Genomic DNA, 19403 nt, shown 5'->3' on the forward strand with positions numbered 1-19403 from the left:
TGACAACAAAGCCAACCTCCTAGTTACCACCACCAGGTCAGGAAGTGTAAAAATGTATTTTCCTTTATAACTTTTTAAAAATAACATTTTAACCCAGGTCCCCCGCATGCCCTGCACTCGCATGCCAAAGGCTGGTCCCTGGGTCTCAGACGACCACAGTCCAGCGGGGTCACTGACCCACCCCAGTCATCAGCCCACGGTGGGTCAGAGCAGCGTCGTTCTCGAGCGGGGACGGACCCGTGTTTACAAGATTCTCAACGCCTGGCTGATGTAACAGCGGCATCAGCCTTCCTTGGGGAGAATGACGACTGTATTTGTTTTTATCCTCTTGTTAAAAATGCTGATTTAATTTTCAAGCTTCTTTTCCTTCTTTCCTTTCTTTTTTCCTCCCCCTCTCCCTCCTTCTCCTTCTTCGTTTATTTTTAGAGCCAGGGTCTCACTCTGTCGCCCAGGCTGGAGCGCAGTGGCCTGACCATGGCTCGCTGCAGCCTCGACCTCCCGGGCTCAAGCCATCCTCCTACTTCAGCCTCCTGAGTAGCTGGGACTACAGACGAGCGCCACTACGCCTGGCTGATTTTTAAAAAGTTTTTTGTAGAGACAGTCTATGTTGCCCAGTCTGGTCTCGAACTCCTGGGCTCAAAAGATCCCGCCACCTTGGCCTCCCAAAGTGTTGGGATTGCGGGTGTGAGTCTCCGCGCCAGGTTTCTTCTCTTTCTTGTGGGTTTCACGCAAAAAAGCCCGAGTCCCTGAAGCTGCGCTGCTTTCCTGCCTCCAGGGAAAACCGGAGTTTTTTTCTGCTCCTTTGCTCTCCCTCTTTTTGTTTGCTTATTTGTTTTTAGTATTTTTAGCATGTTTTGGAAACATTTCATTTCAATGAGTGTTTGAAAAGCAGCTCCCCCGCCCCGCGCTCCGGGCGGGCGCCTCCCACTCCCTGACCACGGGGAGGGTGGGAACCACTCCCAGACGCGGGGGACGCGTGGGTGTCGCTCGGGGGCGCTCGCCTCCCCCACCCAGTCTGTCCCGGGCCGCGAGCGCTTCCAGTCAGGTTACTTCTGGGGGACAAGAAAGGCACCGCCTGAACTGTCGAGACGCTTTTTCCCGCTACGGTTTTCCCCGGAGCTGACAGGGGCAGCAAGGTCGGAGTTGATCCGAGGGTCCCTGCCTGGTCCCGGGGGGAAGGTCAGCCTCCCGCCCGGAACCGCGAGGAGAGGAAGCAGGTCGGGGTCTCCGGGACGCGCAGACACCCGCGGCCTCCTCCCACCAGGCTGGCGGTCTCTGAACCCTGGCGCCTCCTTAAAGCCGCAGCTCCGCCCCGCCCTCCCCGCCCGCCCGTCAGTCTTCAGACCCTCCCAACCGCCGGGTCCCCGCCGCCTCAGCGGAGTGGTGTAGAGCCTCGAGCCTGCGAGGAGCGCCCCGTCCCGCGTCCCCGCGTTCCTGCGTCCTGCGATCCGCCGCCATGGCCAGCGAGGAGCTGGCGCGCAAACTGGAGCGCCGGCTGCGGCGCGAGGAGGCCGAGGAGAGTGGCCCCCAGCTGGCTCCCCTCGGCGCCCCAGCCCCAGAGCCCGAGCCCGAGCCCCCCGCCCGTGCGCCCACGGCCAGCGCGGACGCGGAGCTGAGCGCCCAGCTGAGCCGGCGGCTGGACATCAACGAGGGCGCTGCGCGGCCCCGGCGCTGCAGGGTCTTCAACCCCTACACGGAGTTCCCGGAGTTCAGCCGCCGCCTCATCAAGGACCTGGAGAGCATGTTCAAACTGTGAGCTCCCGCTGCGCGCCCTTCGCCCCCGGGACCAGGGAGGGAGCGGGAGGGCTTTCTGGTCCGAAGTCCTTGGCCCCGTTTGTGTGGGGAGGGGTCCCGGGGGTGCAGGTAGCATTTGGCCCAACGCAGCCAGATCTTGCGTGCTCGGGTGTATCTCGGCACGGTGGGGGACGGGGCCGAAGAGGGGGGACACCAGGAGCAGGAGCTCTCCGGCACGGAGCCCAAAAAGTTCTCGGCGGCTGCCGGGCCCCAGTTCCAGGTCCCCCAACGCCGACCACTGGTCCCGCCCCCTCCGCCCGCCGGTCCGGAGATTTGCTCCGAAAGCAACTTCTAGGAAAGGGAGCCGTCGCCGCGCCTCACCTGCCAGCTTTCACTGTATCCCCCAAGGGAAAAATTAGCCCCTGTTGGCCTTTTATCTTTCAAAACAAAAGGGGAAAGTTAATCCTTGGCTGCAGCGCGGAGTCTGATGAATGAGCGGAGGCCGAGAACAGGGAGTTTGGTAAACTCGTTGTGAGAGATTCAGGACTTTCCTGGAGCAAGCGCGGCCCGGGAGCCTCCTGGGGGCGCGAGGCGGGGGGTGGGGGGCGGCGGTGGCTGTTGTGGGAACCGAACTTGGCCGCTGGCACCGGTCCGGCGGGGGCTCGTTCCGGTCCTGCTCTGTGAGCCCCAGTGCGCGGGGAGCCGCCCACCTGGGGAGACACTGAGCCAGAGGCAGGCGATAGAGACCCAGTAGTCCACCTCGTCGCCTGGAACCTCCCTGGATCTCAGTTTCCTCATCTGGAGAGTGGGAGCAGTAACGGCCCCTGCCTTTTAAGGCCGAAAAGTATTTTGCACCCGGTAAGCTCTTAACCGAGCTATTAATATTTCCAGAATTGAGCCGAGACCGGAAAAATGCCTGGGGGAGTTGAGGCCGCCGGCCAGGTCATGCTTGGGCGTTTTTAAAAGCGCATGGAATGTGTTTGCCCTCCGCGTGGAGGTTCTATTTAAAGGCGCTGTGGCTGGCGCTGCGTCGCCTGAGCCTCCGCTGCCCCTGCATGGAGGTTTGCAGAGCCGCCACCTGGGAGCCTCCGCCTCCTCTGCCTCCCTGACACCCTGGTTTCTTTGTCTGGCTTCCAGGCACTAATCTGTGGCGTTTTCTGGGTCTAGTTCGGGCAATTCAGGAAGGCTGAGTGGGGCTAAAGAATGCGGCTGGGGCGAAAATGGAAAAGCAATGGGTGAGGCAAGGCTTGTTGGAGCCCTTTGATTTCTCTGGGGTAATGCCTTTCATGGGAAGACTGCCCTGGCCGGGCCGCTCCCAGACCCCACCAGTTCCTCCCAGTCCAGCTGGATTCAGGGGATCTTGGGGAGGGACCTTTATCTTCAAGTTTTCTTGTGGCCACTCAGGCTTCTTTTATTTTTCCTATAAAACAATCTTTGGAAAGATCAACTTGTAGTTGACTACCTAAGAGTGATAAAAAGAGTCCATACGCTCAGAGGGTCTTGGGAGACGAAGCAAGGTGGCATCTGTGAGCAAACAGGTACTGGACCAGGATCACGCAAAGGGGAGCCGGGCACAGTGGCTTACGGCTGTAATCCCAGCACTTTGGGAGGCCGAGGCAGGTGGGTCACCTGGGGTCAGGAGTTCGAGACCAGCCTGGCCAACATGGCGAATCCCCATCTCTACTAAAAATACAAGAATTAGCTGGGAGTGGTGGCGCAGGCCTGTAGTCCCAGCTATTCGGGAGGCTGAGGTGGCAGAATTGCTTGAACCTGGGAGGCGAAGGTTGCAGTGAGCAGAGATCACACCATTGCACTCCAGCTACGGTGACAGAGGGAGATTCTGTCTCAAGGGTGAAAAAAAAAAAAAAAAAGCTAAGGGGAAGGCAGTGTGTGGCCTGGGATCCCAGCAGAGCTAACAGTTCGACCAGTACTTGGTGTTTCTTTCTAGGTTGAGTTTTCTGTCACTTGCAACCAAAATTGGCATAAACAAAAGGGGAATAATTTGGCTGCGGAAACCAAAAAGCCATCACTAGCTTCAGGTATGGCTAGATCTAGGAGCTTTGGTGCTGCCATCAGTGCTTAGTTTCTCTTTTTGTTATGCCACCTTCCTCTCTGTGTTGTCCCCATTCTCAGATGGCTCATCCTTGGTGGTGGTGGTGTGGCCACAACAGCTTAAATTAATAACATAAGAATGTTAAAAACACTAAAGAAAATGTAACACACCAATTTGTTTTCTATTGGATTACCTTCCAGATTTTACTCATTGCAGCAGCAGTCTTGTGAGGCTGGGAAGAGCGAGCACTTGGAGGCAGGCTTCCTGGGTTCAAACCCCAGCCCCACCACTTGCTACCTGGAAGTTTCCTTGGGCAGCTTATTTAAAACCTCTGTGCCATCAGTTTTCCCTTCTGTCAAATGGGAAAGCACAGGACCTGCCATGTGGGGTTATTGTGGGGATTAAATTAATTCATGTATGCGATGCATTTAGTTCCATGTTTCAGCCTATATTGAAGGCCCGGTGGATTTTAGCCACTAATTTTTAGATTATCACATATCCGTAATTTGGGTAAATGTACACATTTGGCTGGGTGCGGTGGCTCACGCCTGTAATCCCAGCACTTTGGGAGGCTGAGGCAGAGGGATCACGAGGTCAGGAGTTCGAGACCAGCCTGATCAACACGGTGAAACCCCGTCTCTTCTAAAAATACAAAAATTAGCCAGGCGTGGTGCCACGCACCTGTAATCCCAGCTACTCAGGAGGCTGAGGCAGGAGAATCGCTTGAACCCGGGAGGTGGAGGTTGCAGTGAGCCAAGATCACGCCATTGCACTCTAGCCTGGGCAACAGAGTGAGACTCCATCTCAAAAAAATAAAAAAAGTGCACATTTTGTGTTGTCCTTTTTTGTTTAATAATTCACTTTGCTGAGTCCACTTTATCCTTTGAACCTGATTTAGCCCACAGTTTGAGCTGTGGAGTGGTGACCTGGCCTTTTGGTGAGTTCCGGGTCCCCCTGGGACTGTGTGCTTTGCGCTTCCGGGTTCTGTGGAAGGAACTCGTTAGCTCCTCTGCTGCTGGGTGAGGTTGTTTCTTAGAGCTGCGTGAATGAAATGCCACAAACTGGGTAGCGTAAAACAACAGAAGCGTATCCTCTCATAGTTCTGGAAATCAGAAGTCTGACAAGTCTGAAACCAAGGTGTCAGCCGGGCTGTGCTGCCCTTGAGGCTCCAGCGAAGACTCTTTCTGTGCCTGTTTCCTGGCTTCTGGTGGTTGCCAGAATTCTTGGTATTCCTTGTGGTATGGACGCATCACTGTAATCTCTGCCACCCTGAGCACCTGGTGCTCTCCCTGTGTGTGTTTCTGTGTCTTCACGTGGCCTTCTTTTTTTTTTTTTTTTTTTTTTTTTGAGACGGAGTCTCACTCTATCGCCCAGGCTGGAGTGCAGTGGTGTGATCTTGGCTCACTGCAAGCTCCACCTCCCAGGTTCACGCCATTCTCCTGCCTCAGCCTCCTGAGTAGCTGGGACTACAGGTGCCCACCACCATGCCTGGCTAATTTTTTGTATTTTTAGTAGAGATGGGGTTTCACCGTGTTAGCCAGGATGGTCTTGATCTCCTGACCTCGTGATCCACCCACCTCGGCCTCCCAAAGTGCTGGGATCACAGGCGTGAGCCACCATGCCTGGCTTAAGAATTTCACTTTTAAGCAGTTTCTAGATTCACGTTCTGATGTCGCCTTAGTTCATTGGGCCCCTTGCAGTGTGTAACCTGATTAGACCAGTACAAAGTACACCCTGTCTTTTTGTTTGGGGCTAGAAAGATTCATACAGATACTGGGAGACATGCTTTGATCGTTTAATTTTGATTTTCCTGTTTAAAAGTATTTGGCTTAGGGATTTCTTACATTTTCAAGGCTTAAAAAAACTGGATCCTTCCCAGCCTCTGAGTTTGTTGGATTCTTGGAGTGGTGTCCTTTGTCCCTGAGTCCTTAGGACCTAACAAATGAGGCTGGCTCCTAAATGGTGGGTTGTAGAAGAAAGAGGGTTTTCTAATGAGTGTGGGAAGCCAGAGGCATCATCAGCCCGGCCAGAGAAATTTCCCTCTCCATTTCCAAGCCTGTTACTGGATAGCCTGAGCCAAGAGAATAGTGGCCTGATTTTAAAAGAATGAGAAGGCCCAGAAGAAACTGACTCTACAGTGTGTATCCGTGGCTGTAACGTGAGCTGGTGGAGCACTCAAGGTTAGACAGGAAATTTTAATTACCCTGGACTTATCTGGAGGCCTCTTTCAAAGGGAGGCAATGAGGGCAGCCACTTAAAGGCAGGACCCCAAGGCAACATCTTAAAATGTAGCTGCGAGGTTTTGCAGCATACTAAAAGCTTGTGTTTCAATTCCCCAAAGAGAGGGTGGGAAGAGGAACATTTGGCTCTGGGAAAGCTGTCTTTTTCTTAAGAATCTGAAATGGTGATGTCATGGATGTCCTGCCAGTGCCAGAGTCCCGCATTACCAAGACACCAGTGAAATCCAAAAAGGTGAGGCTGTCGTGGAATTCTTCATTTCTCGTCCCCTCTCCTCCCCCAGTTTCTTTTTCTTCTCCTTAGTCTTGTCTCTAAAGGAGGGAGAAGCGGGTGTAGATTTGGAAGGCTGGGAATTTTCCAAAGAGGTAAGGTGAGCCCTCTTAGGGAGGCTTACTGGGGAGGTGGAGGTGAGGCTGCCTGCATACTGGCATCCTAATCTTTTGAGTTAATTGACTCTAAAAATGGGACAGATGGGTGGAAATAAAAGAAAGAAGTTAAGTGCTTTCTTTTTCCTTGGAGAAAGGCAAGAGGTACTGACTTGTCCTGGCTGTAGCTTCAGTCAACAGTGATCACCTTAGATGTGAAGTTTTCTCACCTGCACTGGAGTTTGTACATTTGACAATTTTGAATTGGGGGGTAGGGTAAGAGGACCTAGGGCTTGTCTGAATTCTGGAGGATAGCTTTAGGTCAGCCTTCTGTTTTGAGTCTTAGTCTCTGGCAGAAAGACCCCATGACTTGGAACTGTGTCTTAGACCGGTTTAAGTGCTGTCTGCTTTTACTTGCCAGCACGCATGATTAACCCATGTAGGAGGAGCTGGAAGGAGCTTCTACAGTTGCTGGTGGGTTTATCTTTGTAGAGAGTTCCCTCTTCCTCCTCATTCCTCGCTCCCCACCTCCCTCTCTCTGGGTTGTCTCCTCCATCATCCTTGTTACAGAGCCATCAAATTTTATGAGAATTTGAATAATGGGAATTTGAAGTTGAGTGATAAAAACAGTTATTAAAGTCTTACATTATACAAAAAGAGAAAAGTCCTTTCCCCATTCTCCCTTGCAAGATTATTAAAAAGTGACTGATTTCAAAGCTCTAAGGTCCAGGAGACTTTAACTTTTTTTTTTTTCTTTTCTCAAGACAGGGTCTTGCCATGTTGCCTAGGTTGGTCTCGAACTCCTGGGCTCAGGTGATTCTCCTGTCTCAAAGCACTGGGATCATAGGCATGGGCTACTTCGCCTGGCTAGACTCTCTCTCTGTCTCTCTTTTTAAATGTTGTTGCATACCAACCAAACTAACTTTATACTCTCAGCCCTGTGGTACCCCTTGGACCAATTAATATAGGAATACTTCTAACGTTGGCCTGCAGGGAGTTTGATTGGCATGGGGCTATGTTCTGCATGGGTTCATGGTGTGGCTGAGCTAGTGGGTCTCCAAAGATGTGTCGAATGGCCTAAGAGTCCACGAATCAGGTCTTGGGAGCTAGAGGGTACCAGGCCATCTACAATTGATGTTCATCTTAGGAGCCCAGCACACCCTCAGGGCACTGACATCTGGGGTTGGCACACGTTCGTCTTTAGCTTTAGGCTTCACAAATCTCTGTATATCATATACAACCTCACACACTCACACATACCTACCTGCGTGCTCACACATTAGCTCACTCCCACAGCCACTCTTCGGGTGAGGCCGTCTCAGACTCACCTGTCGTGACTCACTGCACTTGGCCTCCTCCACATCTTACAGTCCTCCCAGAACACCCCTCTATAGCCTCCTCCTGCTTCTGTGTCCCCTGAGTGTTGGTGGCCAAAGGGCATCATTGATCCTAAATCCTAGACGCTTCTTGGCAGGGGACACACCTTGAGTTATTGGAGCATGGACCATGATCCTCCATTCTCAGCAAGATGAAACCTGACCTGTGGTCAATGACCTGCCAAGACATGGCTTTGCATGTTCCAAGGCTGCAGAGGTTCTGTGGTACCCCCGGTCCAACTGGTAAACAGGAATACTTCTTCCATTGACCTGCAGGGGCTTTGATTGGCATGGGGCTACGTTATGCGTGGGTTCATGTCGTGGCTGAGCTAGTGGGTCTCTAAAGATGGGCCGAGTGACCTAAGAGTCCACTTAGGTCTCCTCCAGTGTTCCCAGCTCTGGGGTCCTGTGGCCAGCACTGTCCATACGTCTGCTAGTGTGTGCTCCTGTGGTACCATATCATGATGATGACGATGATCACCATGAGCCCCTTTCCAACCTGCTATGAGCTATTCATTCACTCATTCATTTTTTCATTCATTTAGCTTAGCACCTGCCAGGTGCCAGATTATACATACTTGTATAATCTGGAAGGGTCTTGGCCCTTGAGAAGCTCAACAAATGCTGACAACAAGCTGGATGTAAGATGATGCTGTTTGGATGGGAGGGATGTCACTCCCTGAGAAGCCACCCACCACCCACATGCAGGACACTCCAGTAGCTGAGCAGACCCTGAGAGGATGTGGGAGTTGGGGACACTCGGACCTCAGGCTGTTGCATTCAAAGCAGGGGCTCCTGGTCGTTGTGGGCACAGCCATGGAGGAGCAGCCACTGAGGACTGTGAAGGGATTCAGGCCCTGGGTGGAGGCAGCAGGGAAGGCCCTTGGGATGAACCTCCTGGAGACAGAGAATGGGGGCTGAGAACTTGATCTGGGTGGTGAGTGCTTGACCTTGGATGGCAGAAGGAGGGCAGTGAGGGCTCAAGGAAAGGAAGCTGCAGCCGTTGGGAAGCAAGAGCCTTCTCATGGTGGGAGTTAGTATTATTATTACTATTTTTTGAAACAGGGTCTCTCTCTGTGGCCCAGGCTGGAATGCAGTTGCATAATCTTGGCCCGCTGCAACCTCCACCTCCCGGGCTCAAGTGACCCTCCTGCCTTAGCCTCCTGAGTAACGGGACTACAGGCACGACCACCACGCCCAGCTAATTTTTGTATTTTTTGTAGAGACAGGGTTTTGCCATGTTGCCCAGGCTGGTCCTGGGCTCAAGCGATCCGCCCACCTCTGCCTCCCAAAGTGTTGATTACAGGCATGAGCCACTGCACCTGGCCACGATCGGAGTTACTGAGAAATGGAACGAAAGGTATTGCAAGGTGGTGAGCTGCTTTCTCTGGAGTTTCACTGGAAGGGAGGTGCTCTGACTCCCTGGTGTGAGAGGCTTGCAGTTAGGAACGGCCGAAAGCTTATGGAGGCTAGGAGATGGGCTGTGTGACTTTCGAGATTCTTTCTAAGCCATGAGTGGACAAAGTTGTTCTGTAAAGGGCCAGATAATCTATCTGTTTGGCTTTGGGCCCTAAGGTTTCTGTTGTCCCTCTGCAGCCTGCCATTGTGATATGAAAGCAGCCACAGGCAATATGCAAATGGAATGGCATGGCTGTGTTCCTGTAACACTTGGTGAGCATGATTTGGCCTGTAGGCCCAAGTTAGCCAGCCCCCATGCTAGGCAGTCGCCTTAGAATCTTGAATCCAGAGCCTGATCTCATTTGTCCCCTTTCTCACTTCTTGGCCTTTCCTCCCATCAGTTGCCTGAGGTCCAGAGGGGACACAGTTGAAGCCTGGTGTCCCCCCAGTTGGGTAGGCAGCGTAGTGAGGCCTGAGTTCCAGGACCCCAGAGTTGCTTTTGGAAGATTAGCATTGGAGAAGGAGCAGGACCTGCATCTGCTTCTTCTGCGGGCTGAGGAGGCCTGGCAGCTGGCGCTCGAAGCTGGAGTCCCGGGGTAACACTCCCCACCCTAGGAAGGCTTGCCTTCCCATGGCTTCCCCTCCCATGGCTTCCCCTAAGAGGTGGTCCGTGGTGTGTTTGAGCTTAAAAACTCCCAACGAAGAAGACAAATGAGGCCGGGAGTGGTGGCTCACGCCTGTAATCCCAGCACTTTGGGAGGCCGAGGTGGGTGGATCACAAGGCCAATATTATGGAACCCCGTCTCTACTAAAAATACAAAAATTAGCATCGTTTGGTGATGGGTGCCTGTAATCCCAGCTACTCGGGAGGCTGAGGCAGGAGAATCACTTGAACCCGGGAAGCAGAGGTTGCAGTGAGGCAAGATTGCACCAGTGCACTCCAGCCTGGGCGACAGAGCGAGACTCCGTCTCAAAAAAAAAAAAAAAAAAAAAAAAAGCTAATTAGCCTTGGGTGTCTGCTTACTTGAGCCCCATGGTTGAAGCAGGAGCTCTTGACCTCCGGTCTTGGAACTCTCACCAATCGTGTGTGGAATTGCACTCTCACACCTGCTGGGAGACCTTGCTTTTCAAGGGGATGTACGGCTTCTCACCCCAGAAAAATTTGAGATCTACTGGTTTGGAGGGAAATGGGAGATAAGAATCTTATGACTTAAGGAAAACTTATTTTTCATTATCAAATTATGATGTTCCCCATTGAAAATTTCCTTTAAAACAGTAAAGATCTTTAGGAAATAGAGAGTGGAAGCTGATGCTGTTCTGTTCCCGATGGTCACCTGCAGCTGTTCCCGAGGGTCACCTCCAGCTGTTCCCGAGGGTCACCTTCAGCTGGTTGGGTGCATATTCTTACACAAGATTGTAAGAGACAATCTGTGCTGTTCTGCCTGTATTACTTGGGAGGCCTTTGGCTCAAATGATGGAAAACTCTGCCCCAAACTCACTAATGAATAAAGAAATGGATCATCTCATGGATGAGGGCATCCAGAGGACAAGGGTGGCCCTGGGGCAATGGTTGGTTGCTGCTGTCATCCAGGACTTGGGTTCCGTCCTCTGCCCTCTGCCACCCTCTGTGCTGGCGTCAAGGTAGCAAGGTGTGAGGTTCCCCGAGTCACATCAGCTGCGACAAAATCCAGAGGCAGGAAAGACCTAGGGTTCTTCTAAACAATGAGGAAATTAAAGTATAACCAGCTAGAAGTGAAGAAAAAGATAGAAAGAAAAAATAAACAATGAGGAAGTCTTCCTCTATGTGTGCCCCAAGCCGGCCTCTGGCATCCCATCACCAGCACTAGGTCACTGGTCCATCCAGGTGTAGTTTCCATTCCCTGAGGGGTGGAGCCAAAACAGGGTTCTGTTAGTGAGGAAGGAGAGGTGGGTTTTTACTGAATAATGTTCCAGGGCTCTTTTCTGTCCATCTGTGTGCTTTGTTTTTGTTTGTTTTTTTTTTTTTTTTTTTTTTTTTTTGTGACAGAGTCTTGCTCTGTCACCCAGGCTGGAGCGAAGTGGTGCGATCATGGCTCGCCGCAGCCTCGACCCCCTGGGCTCAAGCCATTCTTCTGCCTGAGTCCCCCCACCCCAACACCTGGCTAATTTTTTTTTTTTTTTTTTTTTTTTTGGTAGAGACGGACTTTTACCATGTTGCCCTGGCTGGTCTCAAACTCCTGGGCTCAAGCAGTCTGCCCACCTTGGCCTCCCAATGTCCATCTGTGTGTTTTTATTGTTGATGTTGTTGTTGTTTGAGGCAGTCTTGCTGTGTCACCCAGGCTGGGGTGCAGTGGCAAGATCCTGGCTCACTGCAACCTCCGCCTCCCGGGTTCAAGTGCCCCTCTGCCTCAGCCTCCTGAGTAGCTGGGATTATAGGGTGTGCTACCACGCCCAGCTCATCTGTGTTTTTGTGTACATGGGAGGGACTACTGATGTCAGGCCTGGTTTCTGGAGGCCAGGCAGGGAGCAGCCCATTCCTGGGGGCCAAATGCAGAGGTCTTTCCTGCGGAACGTCATTTTCACTGGGATTTCCCTGTGATTTTTCTCTTGCCTGTGGGGGTGGACCCACAGCTAGGGGTGCTGTGTGTGCATTTGGTGCTGGGTGGGCTGTCCGTGCCGACCGCTCCCTAGGCCAGCTCTCAGTGAACCCCCCGCCTCCATCTCATGTCACCCTTCCTCCCTCCAAAGAGCCTGGCATGGTGGGCCTGCCCCCTGGGTTTGGAGGGCTTGATCATTCTGCCTCACCCTCCTGGCTGCTCACTGTCTTAAAAAATGGTTGGCTGCTACCCTGTGTCTCCTCAGACCCCCTCCTCAAACCTCTTTTATTCTTTTTCTCATCAGGGGTGCCATGCCTCTGATTTCGTCTCCTCTTAGAAGGGGCTCTAGCTGCTATCTTTGGCCAGGAGTTGCCATGCCTTGATGGTCCTCATTCCTTTAGTGGCTCCTGGGCTTCTGTGGCTAAGGGCACCTCTGTTGGCTTGGAGGCCTTTGTACAAGTCATGTGTGAGTGTGTGTTGGGGGGTGTTCAGGGCTGGTTTTTTTTTTTTTTTTTTGAGACAGAGTCTCACTCTATCGCCCAGGCTGGAGTGCAGTGGTGCGATCTCGGCCCACTGCAACCTCTGCCTCCCGGGTTCAAGCAATTCTCTGTCTCAGCCTCCTGAGTAGCTGGGATTACAGGCACCCGCCACCATGCCCGGCTAATTTTTTGTATTTTTAGTAGAGATGGGGTTTCACCATCTTGGCCAGGCTGTCGTGATCCACCCGTCTTGGCCTCCCAAAGTGCTGGGATTACAGGTGTGAGCCACTGCACCTGGCCTAATTTTTTTTTTTTTTTAAATTTTTAGTAGAGACGGAGTTTCTCCACGTTGGTCAGGCTGGTCTCAATCTGCCGACCTCAGGTGATCCACCCGCCTCGACCTCCCAAAGTGCTGGGATTACAGGCGTGAGCCACCGTGCCCAGCAGTTTTTTTTTTTTTTTTGAGAGAGAGGTCTTACTATGTTGCCCTGGATGGTCTTGAACTCCTGGGTTCAAGTGATCCTCCTGCCTCAGCCTCCCAAAATGCTGGAATTAGAGGTGTGAGCCACCATGCTGGCCTGCTTTTATTATTTTTTTTTAATCTTAGCCTAGCACACCCTACTCCCCAGTCGCGTTGCTGAATGAAGGTAAATTCTTTGGTTTTGGAGCTCAGACCTGGGTTGGCAGTGATAGCGGCAGCATCCTTCCAGGCCAGGCAGAGCCTTGGAGTGGGCCACATCCAAGGTAGACACGCCCTCAGCCCTCTGCCACGGATCAGGTTTGCAGGAAGTAGGAGGATGGCCTCCTGCCTCATCTCATGCCCAAGGCTGGCCACTCTGCCCCTTCTGGGTGGTGAAACAGCAGAGACCCCCACCCCACAGGGCTGTAGCTGATCCCAGCTCTAGGGTTAGACATCTCCACCCCCAGGTTTCCCCAGCACCCCTCACTGAGCACCCACTGTGCCTTGGGACAGCCCTGATCAAAAAAATCTGGCTGCTGACAGCCCTCACTCTTTGCCCATGAGGACCTAATGAACTCTGCTGCGGCCTTGGAGAAATGCTGGCCTCCGATGCTGTCCTGTTTGGCTTTGGTGGTGACAGGGTCTCTGCCTCCTCTCTAAATGTGTCATGCCCCTCCACCCTGTAATGGCTGACTTCGTGGAGCATTGGGTGTCCCTAATGCCACCTGACAGCCCCACTGACAGAGCCGACTGTGTGCAGGGCTGTGCTTAGTGATTTCCACATGGGAACTCATGCTTCACGACACTCCAAAGTGGGTACAATATCAGACCCCATTTCACAGATGAGGAAACTGAGGCACAGAGAAGCCAGGGAACTCGCCTAAAGTCACATACCTTGTAAGCGGTAGAGCTGGGATTTGAACCCAAGTGGCCTGCACTCTTGTCCAGTGTCACGTGCCCGTCTCAGTAATGTTATTCCCACCTCCCAGCTTTCCAGCCTCCAAATCTCGGCCATCCTCGACACCATCCCCTGCATAGCCAGGCAGGGCCTTGGCTGGCACAGTGTCTGCAGGCAGCCTGACCTCCAGGCCCTGTTGGACCACCTGCCCTGAGCCTGTAGCAGCTGCCTCAGACCTGGCCTCCCCCATCCGCCCAACATGTTTTAGCTGGGCTCACCAGAGCCCAGATGTCATTACCTTGCTTCCCTCTTCAGAAGTTATTTTGGGTTGGGGTGGGGCAATATACAACATTCAGTAGCTCCCTATTGCCCAAGGAAAAAAGTCTAGACTCCTCATGCGGACCCGTAAGGCCCACTCCAGTTGGCCATCACAGTCTTCTCTCTCTCTGGTTCCCCCCGCCCGGGCCTTGCTCTCATTGAGCTGAATGGCCCCACAGCCTCTCTCCTGTAACCCTGCAATTCCCAGTTGATTACACTTAGGTCTGTCCATTGTCCGTTATTGCTGATTCTCTCTTTTCTCTTCTCTTCTTCTTTTTTTTTTTTTTTTTTTTTGAGACAGTGTTTCACTCTGTCACCCAGGCTGGAGTACAGTGGCATGATCTCCGCTCACTGCAGCCTCCGCCTCCTGGGTTCAAGCTATTCTCCTGCCTCAGCCTCCTGAGTAGCTGAGATTACAGGCATGCGCCACCATGCTCGGCTAATTTTTGTATTTTTAGTAGAGACGGGGTTTCACCATGTTGGCCAGGCTGGTCTTGAACTCCTGACCTCAGGTGATCCCCACCCACCTCAGTCCCACAAAATGCTGGGATTACAGGCGTGAGCCACTGTGCCCGGACGGTTATTGCTGATTCTTATGAGCCTCCCTCCCCTTCCAGAGTTTCCCTGGGAAAGCAGAGACAGAATGTTCATGGCTGAAAGTGGCTAACCTCTTCCTGCAGTCCCCACGCCCAGCCCAGTGCTGGGCCCGGGGCCATGGCAGAGTGGGCACCTTGACCTCTGTGGAGGCTTCTGAGCTCTGCCGGCTGTAGCTGCACTGAGGCCCTGATGACTGCTGACAGGAGCTTCACAGCTCCCCGCGGCCGTGGGAGGTAATGTGAGCCTTCAGTGGGGTCATGCGGTTCCCTCCAACAGAGCCACTGACCCACACAGGCACACACCTGTAAGTGAGACCTGGAAAAAGGTAAGTGACCACCTTCTCAGGTTGTGCACAAGACCTCGTGACCACTCGGTGTGCAGTCATGGCCTTAATTAGGGCACTCATGTTCCAGCCCAGTGTTCTTTCCACTGAGGGCTGCTGGGTTTAAGGTGGTGTGGGCCTGGAGTGGGGAAAGCAGGAAAAGGTCCTGCTGGCAGCAGTGGGTGGAGAGGAAATGTCAAGAGCTGCATGGGTGGCAGCCCAAGGTGTCCTTGTCTCCCACTTGGGGCGATGGCCGGGCACCCTGTAGTCCGCTTACGTTAGGCTGGCTGCCCTGGCCTGCTCTGAGACCTGTGACCCCTGGGCCGCTGCACACCCCCTTGTCGGGGCCTCCCACTGGCCGTTTCCTTCCCTGACCTTGGCACTGCTGGAACTGCACCAGGCACAGCCCAAATGGAGTCTGGTGTGGAAACCTTGTGTTGTTTGGGAAAATCTGTTCCCTGATATCCAGAGGGCTCCTGGGAATTCCAGAAGAACTAGGTTTCCAGGGGCCCTTCCAACCCAGTTTCCTGGCCCCTCAGGACTCTCTTGTTAGAATTTTTTTTTTTTTTTTGAGACAGAGTTTTGCTCTTGTCACCCAGGCTGGAGTGCAATGGCACAATCTCGGCTCACTGAAACCTCCGCCTCCTGGGTTCAAGTGATTCTGCTACCTTAGCCTCCCAAGTAGCTGGGATTACAGGCACCCACCACCACGCCCGGCTAATTTTTGTATTTTTATTAGAAATGGGGTTTCACCAGGTTGGCCAGGCTGGTCTCGAACTCCTGACCTCAGGTGATCCACCCACCTCGGCCTCCCAAAGTGCTGGGATTACATGTGAGCCATTGCACCCGGCCTCCTTTCAGAACTTTTATGCAGACCTGGCAAGGTGGCTCAGTTCTGTAGTCCTGGCAGTTTGGGAGGCCGAGGCAAGAGGATTGCTTGAGTACAGGAGTTCAAGACCAGCCTGAGCAACATGGCGAAACTCTGTCTTTACAAAAAATATGAAAAACTAGTTGGGCATAGGAGGTACATCCCTGTGGTCCCAGCTAGGCAGGAGGATTGCTTGAACCTGGGAGTTGGAGGCTGCAGTGAGTGAATAAGCCGAGTGTTTGGGGCACAAGGAGAGCTGGGAGTTTATCAGACAAAAGTGGCTATGAGTGGTTTGATTGGATGATGAAAACTTTGGGTCAAAGCTTTTGTATCTCTGAGTCCCCTGGGCCTTTTTCAGAGCCTGCTCACCCTCAGTCTGCATGCAGGTAGAGCACTGGGAGTGACTGTTTCCCAGCCCGCAGCTGGATGGGCAGGAAGGAGGAGCAGGTGATTTGACAGCTGGGGAGGACCCACACAACCAGAGAAAAGTAGAAACTCAGAGAACCTTGCAGGCAGGGATGTAGGGAGGAGGGACTACAGTCCTGTGACCTTAGGGAGTCCCCGAGGCTCATCTAGATAGGCACAGCTGGGGACACCCATAGGGTAACCCCAGGAGGGCCCCTGGGAAGACCACCTGCCGGTGGGTGTAGTCTGTGCTGCCCTTCTCTGCCTTGAATGTGCCCAGGGGCTGTGGTGTGGGGGGGCTTGTGAAAATGCAGGCTCTGATTCAGCAGGTCTAGGGGTCTTGGTAGAACTTGAGACTGCATTTTTTTACACTCCTGGGTGACCATGATGCTCTGGTCTGGGGACCTCACTTTGTGGGGCCGGAGCCTGGCTATTGAAAACGGCAATGCCTGATTTCTATTCCAAGCCTTTCTGTGTGAAGAGAAGAAGGTACTCTTGTGTCCTGGTGTCCCTGAGATGCAGGCAACCCCCTCCCATCACTAAGGCATGTTCTGGGGCACTGCTACCCTCCTGAGAACACCCTATCTGAGGGATCCCTGGGGAGTTTCCAACAGCTGAACTTCTGGTAGACAAAGGCTGGCCAGCTTCTTTTTCCATGAATGGCAGGATAATTCCCGGGAGGGAAGTTAGAAAACCAAGAAAGCCCGGGGCTCTACACAGTGGAAGCCAAGAGAATAAGTGACTGACTCATGGGCCTGAAACCGCGAGGACGCCGGAGACCAGCCATTGTCCCTTGCTGCTGTCCTCTTGCTAGCTGGCCCTCGGTGGGGTTGGGATCGGAGTCACCTCGGGCCCTTTGGCGGATCTGGGGGCTTTCCCAGGCAGTGGGCACGCACAGCAGCAGATGGTCAAGCGGCCCACGCAGGTCGCGCCTCGCTCCAACGCTCAGTGGTGGCCTCAACTAGTAGATGAGTTGAGAAGCCTTTTCCAGGAGACCTGGGGAGGCGGGCCTTATCCTCTGATAGGGCTGGGCCCTAGGAGTGACTCAGGAAGGGCTTTGTGGAGTGGCAGCACAGTGACCATGGCAGGTGGCGGGTTTGGGTTTTCCCCAGAAGGCTAAAGATGAGGCTGTCTGGGACAAGTTGGGTGTGGGCAGCTTGTTAGAGTGGAAGCCCGGGGAACTGTCTGCTTCCTCATGACCGCAGACAGGTGCTACTTTAAGAAAATAGCCTCCTCACTGATAGCTTACCTGGGCCTGTGTCCTGTGCAAGGGGACGATTTCCCTTGGGCCCCTTGACCACTCTGCAAGGCACACAAGGCTCATGGCACTCTCGGGTTACAGATGGGGCCAAGTCTCTCCCAAGAGGGTGGTGGGGCTGGTTTGGAATCATCCCAAGTGCCAGTGGAACCAGAGTCTCCCCCTAACAGAGTCTGGAGAATATAAAGATGAAAGGGACTGAGCGTGGTGATACATGCCTGGAGTTCCAGCCACCTGGGAGGATCGCCTGAGCCCAAGAGTTCTCGGCTTTCTGTACTCTGTGCCCATCGGGTGCCCACACTAAGCTCAGCATCAATACGGTGACTTCCCAAGAGGGGAGGCGGGGTTAGGGGGGATCACCAGGATGCCTAAAGAGGGGTGAACTGGCCCGGGTCAGAAGCAGCAGGTCAAAACTCCCGTGCTGGTCAGCAGTGGGATTGCTCCTGTGAATAGCCACTGCACTCCAGCCTGGGCAACATAGCCAGGCCCTATCTCTAAAAAGTAACAATAACAAAGATGAAAGGGACTGAGAAAATGGAAAATATGGGAAAAGGCCACAAGTCCACAAGGAAGCTCTAGGATGCAAACAGGGGTGCAGGGTCTTTTTATGGGTAGTTTTTCTTTACTATTCTGGGTTGCATTTTTTTTTTTTTTTTTTTTAAGAAGGTGTTTCATTCTCATTGTCCAGGCTGGAGTGCAGTGGTGCAATCTCGGCTCACTGCAATCTCCGCCTCCCAGGTCCAAGCAATTCTCCTGTCTCAGCTTCCTGAGTAGCTGGGATTACAGGCATGTGCCACCACACATGGCTAATTTTGTATTTTTAGTAGAGACAGGGTTTCACCATGTTGGCCAGGCTGGTCTCGAACTCCTGACCTCAGGTGATCCGCCCGCCTCAGCCTCCCAAAGTGCTGGGATTACAGGCATGAGCCACTGTGCCCAGCCACCTTTTTTTTTTTTTTTTTTTTTTGAGACTGAGTTTCACTCTATCACCCAGGCTGGAGTGCAGTGGTGTGATCTTGGCTCCTTGCAACCTCTGCCTCCCGGGTTCAAGCAATTCTTGTGCCTCAGCCTCCCAAGTAGCTGGGGTTACAGGCGTCCACCACTATGCCTGGCTAATTTTTGTATTTTTAGTAGAGACGGGGTTTTACCATGTTGGCCAGGCTGATCTTGAACTCCTGACCTCAGGCAATCTACCCGCCTCAGCCTCCCAAAGTGCTGGGATTACAGGTGTGAGCCACCACACCTGATCTATTTTGGATTGCCTTTAATTAAAATATATATGTATATGGATTAAAGTTTAAGTTATAGGGAAAAAAAAGAGCTAAGATGTTGGCAGAGAAGGAGCTGGGAGCTCAGGGGACTCTAATAAGCCTGACAGCATTTGAAAGATGTAGGCTATGGGGAGAAAAAGGAAAGATGGTGATCATTTGAAATAAGGAGGGAGGGATCCAGGTTTAGGCCAAGCCTGTGGGGAGAAAGCAGGCCCCGGTCAGTCGGGCCCAGGGCTGGGCCTCTGTGGGGCCTCACTGGGGCCAGGGCCTCCCTCCTGGACTGAGGTTCGTCCTCCCTCCCCAGGCCTCCCGCTTTCAGGTGCTCCGGGGCTGGGCATCTCTGCCCAGGGGAGGGGTGCCAGGCATGCTATTCTGTGGGGTTCCCTTTCTACATGGCTGGATTCCAAATTGCAAGGAATGTGATAGCATTTTCATGGAAGGAGAGGGAGCAACAGACCTTTCAAGAATGAGGAAAACAAATCCACCTGCATTTGCCTTTCCCAAAGGCTCAAAAGTTTGGTATAAGATCACCTGTTTACAGGTAGCCTTGTCTTAAGGGGCTTTCACACTGCAGTTGCTTGGAGAACCTTCTAGCAGGTTAAAGATAAGTGTTCCCCCTTCCCCCAGTGTGTTTGGCCCTGGACCCTACCTGGGAGGCTGAGCCCCTCACCCCCAGCTTCCTTCAGCCACACCTGCCTGTGCGATGAGCACATTGAGGATTCTTCATCTTGTCTGTTTTCCTTTATCTTTTCAAATACCTAACTCCAATACAAACAATTAGCCGGGC

General features: G+C 52.9%; 1 protein-coding gene across 1 annotated transcript in view; it reads left to right on the forward strand.

Moving 5' to 3' along the window:
• The first annotated feature begins 961 nt into the window (after window positions 1–961).
• EFHD1 (EF-hand domain family member D1) overlaps window positions 962–19403 on the forward strand; it is a 49900-nt gene continuing 31458 nt past the window's right edge. Inside the window, exon 1 of the mRNA XM_030803177.1 lies at window positions 962–1752. Within this exon, the coding sequence (XP_030659037.1) occupies window positions 1457–1752 (296 nt within the window). The 5' untranslated portion in view covers window positions 962–1456. The remainder of the gene's footprint in view (window positions 1753–19403) is intronic.

Source organism: Nomascus leucogenys, chromosome 22a (genome assembly GCF_006542625.1).
Source record: "Nomascus leucogenys isolate Asia chromosome 22a, Asia_NLE_v1, whole genome shotgun sequence".
Taxonomy (NCBI): domain Eukaryota; kingdom Metazoa; phylum Chordata; class Mammalia; order Primates; family Hylobatidae; genus Nomascus; species Nomascus leucogenys.